At 46.5% G+C, this 13,019-nt stretch overlaps 1 protein-coding gene across 3 annotated transcripts in view; it reads left to right on the top strand.

The window, feature by feature from the left end:
- LOC135901671 (angio-associated migratory cell protein) overlaps positions 1-13,019 on the top strand; it is an 85,567-nt gene that overhangs the window by 51,146 nt on the left and 21,402 nt on the right. For all 3 annotated transcript variants that reach the window (XM_065431510.1, XM_065431509.1, XM_065431511.1), the window contains one exon: positions 4,177-4,477. In XM_065431510.1, coding sequence (XP_065287582.1) covers positions 4,177-4,477 — 301 coding nt within the window. The remainder of the gene's footprint in view (positions 1-4,176; positions 4,478-13,019) is intronic.

Genomic DNA, 13,019 nt, shown 5'->3' with positions numbered 1-13,019 from the left:
TTCTGGATTTTTTCTAATTTGTTTATAAGCTCAGATGTGTGTGGGTCCCAACAAACACATCCATATTCAAGTATTGAACGTACATGACTAAAGTACAACTGCGTCTTCAAGTTACTCGGTAGATGACTAAAATTGCGCCGCAATAATCCCAAAACTGATGCTGCCTTATTTCCAATATAGTTAACATGCTTGTTCCATCGTAAATCAGAAGTAAAAAACACACCTAGATATTTAAATTCCTTGCTTACTTTTAGAGTTGAATCATGAATTCTATACCTATAGGGATGATTAGCTCGTTTTCTTGTAAAGGTGACGTGAACAGTCTTATTTATATTTAACGACATATCCCAACGCACACACCAGTCTGCGATAGTGTTTAGATCAACTTGCAGGATTTGTGAATCGGAAATGGCATCTATGACTCTATAAACAACACAATCATCGGCAAACATCCTGAATGAAGACTGTATACCAGCTGAAATATCATTAATATACAACAAAAACAATAGTGGCCCCAACACGGAGCCTTGGGGAACTCCCGACGTAACTGATGCATATTGCGAAGATATACCGTTCAGAACCACAGCCTGTTTCCGCAATGACAAATATTCGGCAATCCACGCTATTATTTTACCATCCAAGTTATAAGCTTTTAATTTTGAGAGTAGGAGACTGTGTGCGACTACATCAAACGCTTTACTGAAATCCAAAAATACGCAGTCCACAACTTGTTGCTTATCAACTGCCGAGGCTAAATCATGAATAAACTCTACCAACTGTGTATTGCACGATAAACCACGCCTGAAACCATGTTGGCAGGGACTTAGGAGATTATGCTTAGTTAAGTGGGCCATAACACAACTGTATATTACATGCTCCATAATTTTGCAGGTTATACTAGTTAAGGAAACGGGCCTGTAGCTCTGAACGGAGTTACGCACCCCACTCTTATGTATGGGCACGACTCGCGCTAACTTCCAATCATCTGGCATATCAGTTTCATTGAGGGACTTCTGAAACATCCGGACGAAATAAAAGCATAACGCGTCCGCACAGTTCCGTATGATAGCGGCAGGAATGTCATCAGGGCCGCATGCCTTAGCCTGGTTCACATCTTTTAATAATTTACGGATACCATCGACACAAAAGGTAACTTCTGGCATGGGGTCTATTTCAGCAGGTAATTCAAAACAGACAGTACGTGAGCTAGACGGCAAAAAGACAGATGAAAAATAACGGCTAAAAATTTCAACTTTAGACTCATTATCATGAATAATAGTTTCCTCATTTTTCAAAGCAGGAATTGATCTGTTGTCTTTGCCATTACGCTTCACATACCTCCAAAATTCTTTGGTATCCCTGACAAGTCTTTCTCCTAGATTAAAGAAATAGAAGTCCTTAGCGATGTCGGACTTTTGCCTAAATTCAGTTTTTGTTGCTTTCAGCAAGGCCAAATGCTCTGGCGAGTTAGACGCCTTATATCTTTGATAGTTTCGTCGCTGTCGTCGAACAAGGGCACGTAACTCTGTGTTAAACCAGGGTTTGTCTCGAGCTCGCCTACTTGATATAACTCGTGATGGGACAAAAGCTTCACGTAGTTCGAACAATTTCAATTTGAAGGTATTCCATAGTTGTTCGATATCTAGATTATCTGCGAGTGCATCAAAAGTTGGAAAGAACGACTCGAAAGCAGCGCTAATCGCCTCGTAGTTGGCCCTGCTGTAGGCATAAATCTTTCGACTAGGTGTTTTTGCAACCTTCACATACTGAACTGATAAATCTGCTAGAACGACGTTGTGATCGCTCAAACCTGGCAACACCCGTACATTGTATACAACATCAGGCACGTTACAGAGCAAAAGGTCGAGTACGTGACCTGTTCCGTCAGTGCGTGATGGCTCGTGCACATACTGATAAAAAGTATTCTGATCTAAAATATCAAAGAAAGTTGAGTATAGGCTCCCTCGAGCAGTATCCCTTGGTTCCCCAGCTGACCAGTCAATATCCGGAAGGTTAAAGTCCCCCCCTAGAACAAGGCATTCATTCTTAATAGTTTCAAGAAAATTACCTAAATGAACTAGTGGTTCTACAGAAGGACCAGGAGGCCTATAAAATGACCCAAGAACAATTGCTTTCCCATTGAGTAGCCTTACTTTACAAAAAATCGATTCAGTTTCATTATCCGGAAATTCCATTTGCATGCTTGGGATACTATTGTGGACAAGAATAAACACCCCTCCACCACGCGTACAGCGGTCACGACGAAAACACTCGTACGTGTCCGGAAATACTTCAGTGCTTGCGACAGTTGGGTCAAGCCAAGATTCTGTTCCCAAAACAATGGTCGGTTGGGTAGTACGGCCATTGCGCGGGTACAACTAAAAAGCTTCCCAAAGCCGTTGCCAAGCATTTCAACCAACCAGGTCATAACTTTGATGAACTTAAACTCTACATCTTACAGTCAAATTTTCGTTCTGAACGAGAAAGAAAATGCAGAGAATCATACCTTATCCATAAGTTCAAGACATTGCAACCAATAGGCATAAACGTTTCAAAGGAAGTTTATAATCTATTCGCTATGCTAAATTTCAAGCTATAGGCAACAACATTTAACTTGATTTCTTAGCATTTTTTCTCCTTTTCCTTTTTTTTTCCTTCTTTGCATTTTCTCCCTTTATTTATTTACACCATTTCAGTGTTTTCTTTTTTTTTTTTTAAGAGCACTGGTTTCTGCCGCTCCTTATGACACGATAGCCCGATAAGAACGATAGCCCACAGCCACCAGCGAAACAGGTAATAGAGGGCTGCTGTGTATGCCGTTGACACACCAGCTGACACATGGACATTAACACACGGTTGACAGACGGCTGTGTCCCTGACCTTGTGCACAGCACTCCTTTATTCTCGATTCGACACCCTCGCCGCTAACACACCTTCGCTCATTGTTGCACCCACCCGCCTCTTCCCTTTAGAACCCCACCTAGAAACCCGCCACCACTGTGGCGAGGAAAGCATATGTCACCTTGAAGAAGACAAGTCCACTTGTCGAAACATTGGCTCCTACTTTCGCCTTGTTCTCATTTTGCTCATCGTTGTGTCTGCATAGTATCACACTGAATTGACATACTATGCCCTCTGTGCAGATCACATATATATACTTTTGTGCCACCTGCATGGAGGGCATAGCATATCAAATCCCCCTCTAGTGTACACTATGTAGGGCACACAGGTTGCTGCCTACATGACAGGCTCAGAGAACAGAGAACAGAACTTAAGGAATGGTTGAGAATGTTGGCTAGCTTTGCACTGATGCAGGTTTGGGTGTGTCCACTCTTTCAGGTGCTATTCGGACAAATATAATGACGCTCTAACTGGACTGATTGTTGAACCAGCAAAAATTTAGTCTTCTAACTAGCTCGCACCCAAACCCTTCCAAGTCTTAATTCTCAGTCTGTGAGCATCCCTTCCTTATCTCTGTCAAAAAAAAAAGAAGTTATTATTTTTAAATGTTAATTTCTCCGTCCACGACATTTAAGTCACTTGAGTGTCATCTATGCATGTGTTGTACCCTCCTTCTGTCCTTGTTTTATTGCACTTTTCTTGTAGTATGTCATACCCACTAAGCCAAATTTGCACCCTTTTAAAGTTGAAATGAAAATTTCAAAGACTGCAGAAGAGCGTCCCAGCCTGTTTGCATGCTCTTTAATTCTAAGATCATGGTATACTGGATCATTGTACATCGTTGTGAAATGCTTTGATGTCAGAATAATTTTAACTGCATGTAGGACGCTGAGGACCACTGTATCCATGAGTGTGCTACCAAACCAAACCGAATCTGAGCTGTGGTGACAGTGACAGTAGTGAGGAATATAGACGGTTGCATGGCGTGCTTGTGTTAAGAAATACATGCATTATGAAAACAGTCTTCGCTGTTTCTGCACAAAGAAATCACACAGCCAGACAGATTTGACTGCCAAGGCCCATGCACCATGTAAGTCACCTCATCAAGATTGTGGAAATAAAAAGTGTGGTTCTTGCACGAGTATATGCGGTACTTATTATATGGTACTGTCATGCTAGTATATCATTACTGCACTTTCGCAGTAGATTAGTTTGAAACTCGAGGAATCGCTGAAATCTTTTACGACTCTTTCAGTGTTACGATAACAATTACAGGTTCCCAGTGGCCAATGCAAGAGCCTGGTGGGCCCAGGTGCTTCCTGTGGGGCAGGGCACTTCCTGTCAGATGGGCGGCGGGCGGCGGTAGGCTATGATGATGGCTCGGTGCGTGTCTGGGACCTGAAAGGGGCAGTGGTGGTGCACACCCTGGTGGGACCCAGCCAGGCACATCCAGGGGGCCCTGTCACGTGCCTGGACACGGCCGGTGACCTGGTGGCATCGGCCGCTACGGATGTGCGGCTTCTGCATGCCAGCTCTGGGAGGCTGCTAGCTGCCCTCGCACTCACCACTGCTGCCGGTGAGTTCAACCAGATGGACTGCCACTCGTGTGGCTAAAAAGTACAAGCTGTTGGACCACTTGGCTTTGTACAACTGTGCACAAAAACATGGACAAGGACCCACATTGACTCATTTTCCGCCTTGCTTAATATGGCTTGCCACACAGTATACACCTGCTTTCACTGAGAAAAACAGAAGGTCTATACTGTGGTGTTGGGACACACATCGATCCAGCTGGGAAGTAAGCCTAGGTGGCAAGATGCCGGCCTAAACTTAGGCAGGAATGGAGAGAAGAAGAAAAACACTGGCCTTTATTACAGTTCTCAATTTATATTCTTCAGCACCAATCAGGAAACATCATAGGGATGTCATACACATAGTACATGACAGTTTTGGAACCTCTGCTAAAGCTATTGGATACCTATTTAACAGACATGCTTAAAGGGACACTAGAGGTTAATGTTAAGTCAACGGGGACTGTTGAAATACCATCCCAGAAACCTCGAAACGCTAGTTTCATGCGAAGATAATACTTATTTTAAGAGAAAATGCGTTCCGAAGCATCTGCGTACCTCTAGCACAGTTCAAATCGCCCGCCCTCCGATCGAGGAGTGGTGATGTCATGGTCTCATAGTGACGTTGCGCCGTCAGTGAGTAAAACGGCGCCCGCAGACGGCGCTACGCCTTTTCTGCACAAAACGCAAACGCGTGTCCAGAAACACAGCCAAGACAGAGCCGACAGCAGCGTGAAAGCGGAACAATCGCGGCTAGCGGAAGGGAAAGCGCGCGACGATAAGCTGGTTCTTTATTTTATGACGCCAACTTCGACGCTCTTTGCAATGGACGACCCTGACAATGACACATTGGCTCGCGATGCTGGGCTCGACTTCAGCGATTTAAGCACTGATGAACGTGACTTGCTGCTGAGGGCTCGCGCTGCCGGCGTCGTTGCATACTACTACAACGGCAGCCTGCTTTGAAAGGCACTCCACACAACTTCAGTAAGTCGGGGTTGAACTCGTAATCCTTTGGACGAGAGTGCAGCGAGCACACTACATGATTTTTCTGCTCTTTGCCAGCGCGCTGTGGCAGAGGTACGGCACATAACCACTTCGAACGGAGAGGTTCACTCATTGGCACACGGTGATAAGTAACGTTGGATTCGCCACTGCAAGTGCCCTCGACCAAGTTCCGCAGACTGTTCGCGCATCCCACGACATCACATGGAAGTGGCATTCTCGCTGCTTGTTCCAAATGCAAGTTTCACGAGCCAGCAGGACCACCGCAGCATGACGCGATAATGAAACTGAAACTCCAAAGCGTGTATGGCGCAAAGTTGAGCGCGCAGAGTCGAGCGAAGACGAAACCTTTCGATCACCCATACTACTCAAGGGTAACGTGAAAATTTATTTTTTCTTAGAATCGAATAGAAGTAGACAAGTAGCATTATCTTCCATCTAATAATCTAATGAAATGATTTTTTTTAATATGAGGAGTGCCTTCGTCATCGGGCTAGTACCGGAATGTTGCTGGGGAGTCTCAAATCGTCTCGTGCATTTACCTCAATTTCTCGGTTACTAAAGCTCTGTTCGTGATTATATTGACGCCTTAGACATTCTAGGGCATTGCTTTATCACTTTAACTTGACTTCATAGTAGCCTTCAGTGTCCCTTTAAATGAGGAGGTGCCACTGTAGGCCACTACAACATGCACACCTGCCATTATTGTAAATGCTGCCAGTAATTGCAATGGCATTAGGTCCACTTTCATTTTTGTTTTCTTTATTTTGGGGGGATTGTAGTTAAAGAAAGTAGTTAAATTCCTCTGTGCTTCCTTTGGATTTATTGTCCGTTGACATTGTGGTGATAGTGCCTATGCCACGTGTGTCCACGTTATCTGGCGCTGTGGCCCTGATGTCATAAACGTGTGTAAGTCATGTCACTTGTCACATCAGTGTTTTTCATATTGTCACATAGTAGTGATGGCAAAGAACACAGTAGCAATACTGTGAATGACGAAACTAACTTTTATTGGGCGAATCTGTGCCCACAAAAAGAGGCTGCGCTTAAAGCACAACAATAGCGGCAAACACAGTTGGCGATCGGCGAAATCTGATCTACCAGTCAAGTGCGTGGGCTTTTATACACGAGCCATTGAAGGCTCCAGAGTAATCGCTGGTGCCCGCGTGTATTGAAGAAAGTTCTACACCATTTGTGTTGCACATACATGCAATCAGATTACACAAGGTTTGGTGACAACAGACAGCAGATAGAACAATCGATAACATTCCGGAAAATTCCGATACATGCAGGCGTACATACATACATGCATTTGTTAGACGGTGAACCGCGCCTACCTGAAAACGATATTATTACGATATCATGGATACATGCTCTACGCCTCTTCGTCCTCCGCGATGGTACTCTGTGCCGTCGTAACCTTCATCCGGACGGCTCCACCGTTCTATAAGAGCTTCACGACGCATCAACGGCAGGACACCTCGATGTATCTCGAACCTATGACCGTGTACATTGCCGTTTTTTCTGGCCGGGCCTTGCCCGTTTCGTACGACGTTACGTCACTGCTCGTGAACTTTGCCAACGACGCAAGAAGCCTTCTCAGCTTCCCGCTGGTTAACTGCAGCCGCTCGACATCCCTGCCGAGCCCTTCCATCGTGTCGGCTTGGGCCTTCTCGGCCCATTTCCGGAATCCAAATCAGGAAACAAGTGGGTTGCAGTCGCGGCGGACTAGGCGACCCGCTACGCCACAACCCGTGCTCTTCCGACCAGTTGCGCAACTGATGTTGTGGACTTCCTGCTACATGATATCATTTTGATGCATGGTGCTCCGCGTCAATTGCTTACAGACCGCGGCCACACCTTTCTGGCCAAAGTCATTGATGACATCATGCGTGCCTGCTCAATAAAGCATAAATTTACTACCTCCTACCACCCTCAAACAAACGGCCTCACTGAGCGTTTGAACCGCACCCTTGCAGACATGCTATCCAAATACGTTTCAGACGACCACCGTGACTAGGACCTGGCTCTACCTTACATTACCTTTGCATACAACTCTTCCCCTCTCGAAACTGCTGGCTTTTCCCCGTTTTACCTATTGTATGGCCGCGAACCGACGCTACCACTGGACACTGTGCTTCCGTCCGCCACAGCTTCAACTAGCGATTATGCCTGTGATGCAATCGCCCATGCTGACCATGCTCGCCAACTTGCGCGTGCTCGTCTACAAGTGTCTCAAGACAAGCAGAAACAAAGCTACGACCTCCGTCACCGTGATGTCCATTTTGTGCCCGGCGCACTCGTGTTGCTTTGGTCACCATCGCATAAAGTCGGCCTTTGTGAAATACTGCTTTCCTGTTACACAGGCCCATTTCGCGTGATACGCAAAGTGACCGATGTCACCTATGAAATCGCTCTAGCCACGCCCACCACGTCCTCCGCTGTGACAACCAGTGACGTTGTCCACGTTGCCCGACTCAAGCCCTACAACTCTCCATGCACCTTGGATATTTAACAGCACCGTGACAGTGCTTTTGCCACCGGGGGTAATATCACGATATCATGAAGCGATGCTCAAGAGACGAGCCGCCGCGAGAACGACGAAGAAGTTGGTCGGTGCCCTTGGCACGAGCGAGTGTCAGCCTGGCTGCCTGGCTCCAGTGTAAATAGCATGTAAATAGCATCTTTCGTCTGTGTCTTTCCACACGTAACAATATGTAGGCGGCTGGCATGAAATAAAGGTTGTTTCTATCAAGCCCGCCATCGAAGTTGCCGCTAAGTTCTTTCCTGCAGCTAGTCCGGCTGTGTTTGGCATATTGAAAGGGCCGTAACATCACATGGTGTCAGAAATGGCCATCTTCTGATATTTGAGGAGCATTGCACTATCTTCGTCAAGCGGTGCCATGTCACAAGACAACACAGTCAAGCCCTTTCACGGCATGTTCGCAGTTCAAGCTCCGCCAAGGTTTGACTATGACCGGACGTCAGTATGGCGTTCTTGGAGCCTACTCTTTGATGACTACGACTTTGCCTCTGGCCTAAATGAGCAGAGTAAAGAAGTGCAAGTCTGGACTCTCTACGATGGGCAGGCAGGCAAGAGAAATCTTCTCGGCTTCTGCATTATCTGAAGAACAGAAGCAGTACTGTTGTATATTGGTATTGGTTGTGTGACACCATCAGAGATGGCACTGTGATCTGTAGCCTGTGATGTCATGTATATAAGTGCACTGCAATAAAGAGTCAGTCGTTGGTAGCCCACGGCGGCGTACGTGTGTCCCGAGATTGTTGCTATCGGGGTAGCGGCCCTCGGCATCGCGACACCACATTGGCGACGAGGATGGCCTCAGGGATATCGCCACCACCACCGTTCCTCGAGACTCCGGGAACACCAGCGATACCTTTGCACCGCTGGTTTCAGTTCCAAAACTTCCTGCTAGCGTCTGGCGCCAACGAGTGGTCAACAACCCACTGGCGCGCACTCTTTCACTGCCTGGGCCCCGAGGGTCAATGGATATTCGATGCCCTGCCGGCACCGCCTCCCCGACAACTGCCGCTGAGTTCAGGAACCACCGACACGACGCTTATGGGAAGTGTGAAGGATGGGACACAGGCTACCACGGACACTACGGTCGCAAGCTTTCTGGACTTGTACGACATTGCAGTTGACACACTGGCAAAGCACTTCAATGCCACCGCTAACATTAGGGTCAAGCGTCATCATTTCCGTGAGTGTTGTCAGCTGTCCGGTGAGTCAGTTACCGACTTTGCTTTGGTGCTCCGGGAACTGGCAGCCTCTTGTAACTTTGCCGCTACCACGGATGATAACTTGAGTGAGCAGTTCATCGCTGGCGTTGTATGCCCACGATTGAGATGCCTTCTGCTCGGAAGGCGACGCATTAACATTTGACCATGCAGTAGAAATAGCCCAACTTCGCGAGCAAACCCATCAAGAACCTGAAGCCCTAGTAACCCCGGTTCATTCCATTGCACAGCAGCAACTACGCGGACGCAACCTCGCTAGGCAACATAGTCACCGTCTTGGCTTCAACGAGTCCAGACCCCCCTCCCCCCTAGTCAGCACCGACGCAGCTCGGAAATCACTGCTGCTGACACCTGTGATGACTGCAGTGCAACAAGATGCAAACCATCGTGCTGCCCGTGCGCAGCCGCACCTGTTGCAGACGCTGCTGCCACTTCCAACGTGTTTGTCGAAGCTCTCATCGCAGCCAATGATGAGGGCCAGCCCCAGTTTGTGAACTTATCCGCAACAATGACACCGCAAGCATCACTAGCATTTCGACTGTCCCTACCAATAAACACAGAAAAGTTTAGGGTGGCACCGACGTGACGACAATTGATTTGAAGTCGCATGTGCGTAAAATCACATTTCTAGTCGACACAAGGCTCAGCCATGTCAATCTTTGGGGGAGGCCGCTTTCAAATCCTTTTTCAAGATAAGGTACAACTTAGGAGCTCCAGCATAACGCTGCTTGATTTTTCACGCCAGAGGATTACAGTGCTTGGCTTGTTGAAAGCAAAGTTGTCGCACAAGGCACGAGTAGCCGTCGTACCGCTTTTTGTCGCGCACAGTCAGATTAGATGCTGTGCAAGCCCTGCATCTTCGAACAGGGGCAGAGTTACGTTGCCTGCACACAGCTGTCAAGCTGCCGCCTCCGCAACATCAATGTTGCCTGCAACGAGCCTGGACCCACAAGAATGCATGCCCACCACAAGGCACAATCAGAAAGCAGCCACAGAGTGCCCCCAAAGGTCAGCGTGCCTGCATTGCTGTGGACCAAGTTTTTTCACCTGTTTATGCCAGGCCTGGAGCTTGTCACAGGTTTTGAACACAGGGTCAAGATAAAAGTCAGTCTCCCCAGTCGCCCAGAAGTTAAGACACTTTTCATTCTCGATACACCAATCAGTGAGCAACCTACTCGAGACCCTACTCTCCGCTGACATCATAGAAAGGATTGATGCCTCTGAACAGGTTTCTCCTATCGTTGCAGTCCAGAAGAAAGATGGCAGCATACGTCTTTCCGTTGACCTGAGGGAGTCAAACAAAGCCATTAAGGTTGACAACTTCTCGCTGCCTCAGAGAAGAGCTGCCATGAGAAGAGCTGCTACATGACCTAAATGGGGCCCACTACTTCTCAAAACTAGACTTTGCCTCTGCATACCACCAAGCTCTGCTACACCTGGACACCAGGGATCTCGCAGCGTTTATAATGCACGAGGGTCTTTTTAGGTTTGAAAGGGTCTGTTTTGGATCAGTGTCAGCGCCAGCAGCTTTTCAGAAGTTCATGACGAGAATCCTACAACGCTGCCAAGGTGTTCTTTCCTACATAGACGACATAATTTATTTCCAGAGAAAGAACACCGGGAGAACCTGGAAGGGCAGTTCTGCATCGCATGGCGAAAGCAGGACTGAAGCTGAATGAGAAGTGTGTTTTCAATCCAACACAATTGTCTTTCCTTGGGCATTGTGTCAGCACTGAAGGCATGGCACCCCTTCAAGCTAAAGTCAGTACAACCATCCACACCGCCAGGCCAACAGACACAGCCACACTCCGTTTGTTTTTGGGCCTTGTTGAGAACTCTGCAAAGTTCATACCGAAGCTAGCTGAGGAAGTGGAGCCCATGCGTCAACTTTTGCGCAAAGACGCACGTTTTGTGTGGGACACAGACGCACAGGCAAGTTTTGAGAGAGTGAAGACACTCCAGGGCCTTCCAAAAAGTGTTACACGTTTGACCCAGCTCTCCCGGTTATTGTCACAAGTAATGCTCCTGCATACGAGCTAGGTGCAGTTTTACATCAATTAGACGGTCAGAAAACTTGCACCATTGCATTTGCCTTGCGGACTCTAACCGATGCAGAAAGGAAGTACTCCACCAGCAAGCGTGAAACATTGACCTGCATACGGGCGTGCGAAAAGAGGCATGTCTACTTGTAGGGAAGACCATTCACTCTTCAAACTGATCACCAGGCATTAGTAGCATTGCTCTCTAACAAGGGCACAGGGCGACGCCCTTTTTGCATTGCAAGGTGGGCGGAACAACTTGTCCGCTACAACTACAGTGTGGAATACAGAAAGGGCTCAGAGAACAAGGTTGAAGATGCACTGTCACGCCTCCCAGTTGCTGCCAGGCTGGAACGCTGCATATTGAACAAATATCAGCACGGATTTCGGAAAGGACTATCAGCCGTAACTTAACTCGTCACATTATTTAATTCTCTGGCATTGACCCTCGATAGACACGGTAGGATAGACATGCTTTCTTTAGATTTTTGCAAAGCCTTCGATAATGTTCCCCATAGTAAACTCACTTTCAAACTTGAAACAGTAGGCATTCCACAAATACTTGTTGACTGGATTTCAGCCTATTTGAGTAATCGTAAACAATACGTTAATGTAGCAGGTCAACACTCGGGCTGTCTTCCGGTCACATCTGGTGTACCTCAGGACACCGTGTTAGGCCCTTTACTCTTTATATTGTATTTTAATGATATTGTTGATGTTTGCCCTGGTGTAGAAATAAGATTGTTTGCTGATGATTGTGTTTTGTTTAAAGAAATTAATTCCACCAACGATTACACTATTCTCAACACTAGTCTGGGCAATATACATGAATGGTATATAATATGGGGAGTGACCCTTAACACGAGCAAATGTGTCTCCCTTCCAGTAACTCGCCAAAAAAATCTGCTGTCATATATGTACATATTAGGGTCTTCACCATTACAAGAAGTAAATTGCTATAAATATCAGTGTAACACTCACTTCAAACCTGTCTTGGAATCTTCATATTGATATTGTTTGTTCATCCGCCTTCCGTGAGCTTTGTGTCCTTAAACATAAACTTAAAACTGCTCCCACTAATTTTAAGCTGCTCTGCTATATTGTTCTTGTGCGGCCAAGATTGGAATATGCGTGCATTATATGGGATCCTCGTACTAAGCGCAACATTGATTCTCTTGAACGTGTTCAGAGAAATGCCATAAGGTTTATTTTTAACAAATTTTCAGCATTAGATTCACCTTCCAGTTTCATGCAGGCGAATGGCATTCTTCTATTACAGGCATGAAGGCAAAAATTAAGACTAGAATTTCTTTCCCAACTTTTGGAAAACAAATTAGCGCTAGGTGCATCAACATATTTGTCACCCTTAACTAGCAGGCCCACCTGACACCTCAATGAAAACGCCCTAACCCCATATTTTGCTCGCACAGACCTATTGTAAGTTTTCTTATTTCCCGAGAACCATTTGTGAATGGAACTGCCTTATCAAAACAAGTGGTCAAACTGAGAAATAACCTTTCTGAGCTTGTGTTGTTGCTTTTTTCGTTGCTGTTTCTTTTGTATTTCTTGTATTTTTATCGACCACCCTGCTTGGACCATGAGTCCGCAGCATTGTATAAATAAAAAAAATGTACTCTGCCACCCGAAGACAAATCATCTAAAGCTGTGTCCCTAGTTAAGCCGCTGTGCCTCAATAGGGATCAGTTCGAGCAGTCCACCCGTAGTATCGCCCCTCTGGAGG

Source organism: Dermacentor albipictus, unplaced genomic scaffold, assembly GCF_038994185.2.
Source record: "Dermacentor albipictus isolate Rhodes 1998 colony unplaced genomic scaffold, USDA_Dalb.pri_finalv2 scaffold_16, whole genome shotgun sequence".
Lineage (NCBI taxonomy): Eukaryota > Metazoa > Arthropoda > Arachnida > Ixodida > Ixodidae > Dermacentor > Dermacentor albipictus.
This window is presented reverse-complemented; position numbering and strand designations above follow the sequence as displayed.